Source organism: Paramisgurnus dabryanus, chromosome 17 (genome assembly GCF_030506205.2).
Source record: "Paramisgurnus dabryanus chromosome 17, PD_genome_1.1, whole genome shotgun sequence".
In the NCBI taxonomy this organism is placed as follows: domain Eukaryota; kingdom Metazoa; phylum Chordata; class Actinopteri; order Cypriniformes; family Cobitidae; genus Paramisgurnus; species Paramisgurnus dabryanus.
The window spans coordinates 33,264,496-33,270,495 of NC_133353.1; the positions used below are offsets into that span (position 1 = coordinate 33,264,496).

Genomic DNA, 6,000 nt, shown 5'->3' on the forward strand with positions numbered 1-6,000 from the left:
GCAATAGAGAGGGACGCCCATTTCTGGGAGTGTACGGGGTCCTTTATCATTACTGAAAGGATGGCCTGTATGATAAGGTGCTGGCCCTTGCTGACAGTGTGGGGTGTGACCAAATACACAGACTCGCTGATACTGTCCTGACAACACCTTTCTTACACTTAGTGCCGCCCGCGGCTCAATAAGTTTATCCAATGCAAATGATCATTTAAATTTCTTGAATGTAAAGCCAAAACTTAAAGAGATCAAGTCAGATTTCTATTCAAATCAAAGGGCACAATTTGAAAGCTAATACAGGGCTGCAAAAGAGCAAAGGGTTTTTTTTAGTTAAAGTTAGTTTGTATTGGTATTACTGTTCAACTTCCGCCACAAAGATCAACTTTAAAAGTAATTTAAAATTAGTTTGTGTTGGTTTCACTGTTCACTGTGCATAGTTTTTTTTAGGTTAAGTCATTTCTACTTATATCACTGTTTAAAGCCACAATATGTACGATTTTTACATTTAAATATTATTTTTAATTTGAGAGAATTCACAGTTTTAACCAGTGCTCTGCCCCTGTTTAAAGTAGTCACATGTCAATGACACCATGTTCGGGTTAAGCCCGTAGTATAGTCTGTTTTTTACATGCAAGCAAACATGTGTACGGTTGAATGCACAGCCTTGCAAAGTTTATTTGACTTAAAAAAGTTTGGCATAATATTTGAGTGTGTTTGTGTGTAATTATTATGTGTATTTATTTATTTATTATTTATATGTAAACACACACGATTACATTTAAATGTATATTTAATATAGAATATTTAAAAATATAAATAAATATATTCGCACATGTAATTGTTTCTTAAATACATACATGAATGTGTGTATTTATATATACATAATAATTACAAACAGCACACACCCATCTAATGCAAAAACTTAATTTAATTTGTATGCGATTAATCACGATTAATATTACGCTAGCCACAAACATGATTTCCGAGTCGTGTCGGATCGATTCATATCAAAACTGAACGCTACAACTCTATATACGGTTTCAGCAGTAACAACATTAGCAAGCGGCTTTCATGGTCAACACGTTACTTCCGGTAAACTCCGCTAAGAATAAATAACAACAAAGTCCTTTTAAAGTAGTTTATTTATATAACAAGCAAAATAAACAAAACATAAATTACCTAGGAAAACAAAACATTTGTTATTTTCGAAGGTATTTGTTTAATGCAGGGTTCACACCAGACGTGATAGATGCGGCAAGCGCGAGTGATTTACACGTTTAGGTAATGCAAAGACGCGAGTAGGCATCCTGTGGCGTGTTAGGCGCAGCACGAATGGCGCGGAATGTGCGAATTGAGCAGTGCCGCGGGAAATGCGTGAGTTGAAAAATCAGAACTTCGGCGGATTTCCGCGCAACATTAACCAATCAGGACCTTGCTGTAGTAGTGACGTGATTACAGGAAGCGAGCGAAGTCTGAGCGGAGTCGAAGAAGCCCCTCCCATGACGCGAATTTCTGTGTGAATGTGTCGAATGACTAGAATTTCACGTGCGAATGAAGCGAGTAAACTAAAATGTTCAAGCGTTCAACTAAACGCGAATAGCGCGTTTTTGCGCCTCTACCGCGGTTGGTGTGAATGCACCATAAGAGTTCAGTTTAGCAACTAGTCAGACCAATAAACAAACAGAAACCTGAAGTAAAATTCTGACCAGATGCGGTATTGCGTGACCGCACGTGCGTCCAGTGAAACCGTCTATAGTTAGCTACGCCGCTGTTGTTGTTGTTTAGCGACCACTAGTGGCAAAAATTACATTGGATAAAAGCATCTGCTAAATGGAAATGCACAAAGCGACTAACAAATGAGGTAAACAATAGAAGCAATTACAACAACACAAGAACAGCAATACAGAAGTGCACCAGAACTAGTCTCATCAAGTCTGACACCATACATAGCCAAGGTTTTTAAAGGACAGAAAAGATAGAATACAAAAAGTTATTTTAGGTACTTTAACCTTTAGTACATTTTCATTTGAAGTTCAAAACTGCTTAGTTCCTCCAACATATGACCCAACACAGCCATAATTGTCTTAACACGGAGTAACACTTATATTATGCCACATATCTAAAAGTGTGCATGTCGGGGAGCTAAAAATGTGTTTAAACTAACCCATACATTCTTCTATACATCAAAAAGTACTACAGGCAGGTACCAAACACAATGGTGTCTACAACAAAGACGCTGTCACAACACAAACATCGTGGCTGCTTGACAGTTATCTCAAACGTCAGCTAACAAGTCATGTGTACACACTTTAGGATGACTGTCATGGTGCTTTGCAGCTATTAGTAGATCTAGAAGTTGGACTATATATTGGCTTACCCGTGTTGAACATTAGGTCATACATTGGACATAACATCCACATTTTAATTGGTATCTGGAAAATCCACACATATAAGTCAAAACTGATCAACTTTTCTATACATTAAAATTATTCTGATCATTCAAAAATCTTTCAACACAGATCCCCAAAGGTTCAACCTGTGAGCTTTTCTTGTATTACTGTCCCATTTGTAAATACTTGTAATCATGATATGTAACCCACTTTGTAGAAAGTACAAAGACCTTTGGCTTAACAATGTCAATGAGATCTACGGCCCTGTTCATTCAGCAACAGAGGAACTATTAGCACATCTACAGCAACAATGTGCACAATGCATATGGGACGATACACAACAACCTGTGCTGGCTTGCAGGTTTCTAACCACAATGGGGAAATGCTCAAATATGACAAGTCTTTACTTAAAAGAAAAAATAAACTAACACCCAAAAACTGAATCACTATTACAACATTGATTTTCTCAGGAGCAGCCAGAAACATCTGCTCAACTTGACAAGGTGCCCATCACCCAAAACCGAATACAAAGAACAAAACAAAAGAGCCCAACCAGTGTATTTGGGTATCAGGTTCCAAAAAGACCCAGCCTTTTAACCAAACTAGTATTTTAGCTATGCACAGACGTAACTATCAAAACAAGATATATAAATATCCTCTCATTTTAGGGGAAATGAAAAACCATGGCTCATAAATAATGAACAATTTATATTATCATTTGTAAAGTATACAAGTCTGATCCCGAAACTGTCCAGACCAGACACCAAAATTTCAGTCGTGCAAAGCATATGAACAAACCTACACATAGGCACATATAGCTGCATGTTGATAAACATCTCTGCTGCCTTATTGTCTATTAAACGGTCATGCGTGATTATTTTAACACTTTAAATGACTCCTTTGATCAGGGCTGTTAATAAATAAACTTTTACTTAAACATAATTAACACACGCTGCCCATTTCAGACATGCTCCAAAACCGGTCAGCATGTAAACAAATGCATTAGAGGCTCTTATCAGTATATATGCAGAGTATGATTCAGTTTTAGGGAGTGGTCCATGTGCTTCATAGTTCATAAACTACTATAAAACACCAGTGTGCAGTCATAAAACAAACAATTCAACAGGTGAGCGGTCCATGATTGAGTACAGTGTCCACTATGAGGCCAAAAAACAGCAAGTAACAGAAAGCAGGGGTATGTTTAGGGGTGTAAAGGCCTCCTGCTGTAAAGGCTCCTGCTGGAGTTGCAGTGCTCAGCACTACACGTGCTCCCGTGCAACACGATCAGATGGGGTCGGGAGGGGGACTAAATCTGCCCACATCAGCAAGTCTGTCCAAATACAACCAAATGATCGAGGCAAACACGGGTCTGTAAGCAGAATGATGTGGGAACGGGCGTTTTGATGGGCGTTTATTCCCTACCACCATATTTGGTCACATCACAAATGGCAAACAGGAGCGCGAGACTTCCTGACAACAACAAGACGTCACTAAGTAAAAATTAATAAATCAAGTCAAAACGAATTTTTGTATTGTCCCACATGTGAAGCTAGGCAGTACAATCAAGATCTTAGTATGTTTTGTGTGTATCATCCAACTTTAACAATGGCAGTGTTTTAAATCAGGCGAACCAGGGCAGCACAACCGTATGTTTGCCAAACCACGGACCACTCCAAGACTAGTGTAAAAAACTAGCCTAAACCACAACAGCGACACTTAAAATTAACTTATGCCATTCAAATCCTACACGTTTGGTTTAAACTTATAGATCGTTTTGAGGAATTAAACAAGTTTTCGTGTTTTGGGGTTAGCGCGATGCTACAGCTAACAGGCCACGCCCCCATTTCTGATTGGCCCGTTTCTCTGACCATGTATGAAAAACACACTTTACAGATATGGTCACAAAGTTTCTGAATTATTATTAAATGACATAATGTTACCGGTTACGATACGTTACAAAGCATATGAGCACAAATATGCGAAAGAGCTCATAAAAGTGATTTGACCCGAGTTTCTGGGCCGCTGCTGGTTGCAAGTAGCACATGCGGGCTAACAGAGCACATGTGTGCATGGAAAATAATGCTGTCGGATGCATAAATCTGTCCGTTACGAGCATAAATGAGATGTTGTACAATCACACGCCGGGTCTCATAAGATTCGTACCTGTTTGTATGGAGTTGGTGTTGGTGGCATTATTGGGAGGGCATGAATTCCTCTTCGTCCACGGGTTCACTTTCGGCGGAGGAGCCTCGATCACCTTCTTCTTGGCAGTTTCTGTAGCTTTGTTACTCGATTCATTTTCCTCGTTCTCTTTGTCGTTCGTGCTGTCCGTACTCAACCCATCCGTGTTGCTTTCCATGACCCCCTGTTTTTGATGTTTGCAGTCGACCTGAGGAGGATCTTGCTGCCCCTCCTCGTGGCTCGCTCGATCAGGTTTCTTGGGTCGATCCGCGTCCGACTTGTTTTGGTTCCCTTCGCCCAAACAACTGACTGTCACGTCCAAGTTACTAACAACTTCAGTGGACATGGTTCAAAAGAGCAAACTCCCACACGTTGTGTGTTTTCACTATCCCGTTAAAAAATATTTTACAGCGCAAATACAGAAAAAGAGACTCGATTGAAGCTGTTGCAGCTAGAGCACAAGTTGACAGCCAGCAGCTTGAAACGCGGCGGAGAGCTGCATGAGACTTTTCTCGTTTTTAAATGTCAAAATGCTCGATCTCTTAACGAAGCCATGGTGTCCCAACAAATTAACTGATAATATCGCGACGCAAACGAAAGAAATACAAACTTAAGCAGTGTTTTCAGCCCACTTCGCGATTGGGCTGAACAGCAACTCACCTAAATAAAAGGAAATACTACGAACGGCCACGAGTCATTGGACGAGTGTGTGTAGCGCCCCTGTCGGCCAGTGAGCGGTACTGCAGGTCGGTCAGTTGAACGTGGTTGATCACAGGCAATCTGACGTGGCCTTTCCCCCAGTCAACACAGTCACAGACTATTACAAAACCCTAAATTCATTCACCGGTTATCACAAAAATCTCATTAAGTGTTTGAATCCGTTAGACAAATTTTAAATATGAACAAGTTTACAATTGAAGTGCGAGAGACGTTAGATGTATTCAGTGGTTTACCTCAGTCAGTTATAAAAACACATGGTGCAACAGTTTGCAATTTCAATTAATGATAAAGTTACTGTTTTATCTATCAAAAATAATGTTGTAAAATAAGTGCATTATGCACTATTTAATATTTATAAAGAAAAGTGTTTGTGAAAACAAAAAACTTTTTAAACACCACTAGGTGGTGATCTTGTAAAATTTGCCCCTCCTATTGGCAAGAGAAATCTAATCTTTGTTTTGCTTCAAATTTGTAAAATTTATCAATATACTTTTTCATATTTTAAATAAATATAAATGGTCATATTTTAAAGCAGCTGACATTTTGTATGCATTTATTTTATTTTTAATTAAAAAGTCAGCTTATTTTTTTGTATTGCAGCACACAATTTCTAAACTATGAATTATATTATATGAAATAATTTTCCAGCTCCCCTAGAGTTAAACATTTAATTTTACCATTTTGGAATCCATTAAGCTGATCTCCGGGTCTGGCG

General features: G+C 38.9%; 1 protein-coding gene across 2 annotated transcripts in view; it reads right to left on the minus strand.

The window, feature by feature from the left end:
* larp1b (La ribonucleoprotein 1B) overlaps positions 1 to 5,258 on the minus strand; it is a 31,836-nt gene extending 26,578 nt beyond the window's left edge. For both annotated transcript variants that reach the window (XM_065288230.2, XM_065288229.2), the window contains exon 1: positions 4,548 to 5,258. In XM_065288230.2, the coding sequence (XP_065144302.2) occupies positions 4,548 to 4,911 (364 nt within the window). In that variant the 5' untranslated portion in view covers positions 4,912 to 5,258. The remainder of the gene's footprint in view (positions 1 to 4,547) is intronic.
* Between the last annotated feature and the right edge of the window lie 742 nt (positions 5,259 to 6,000).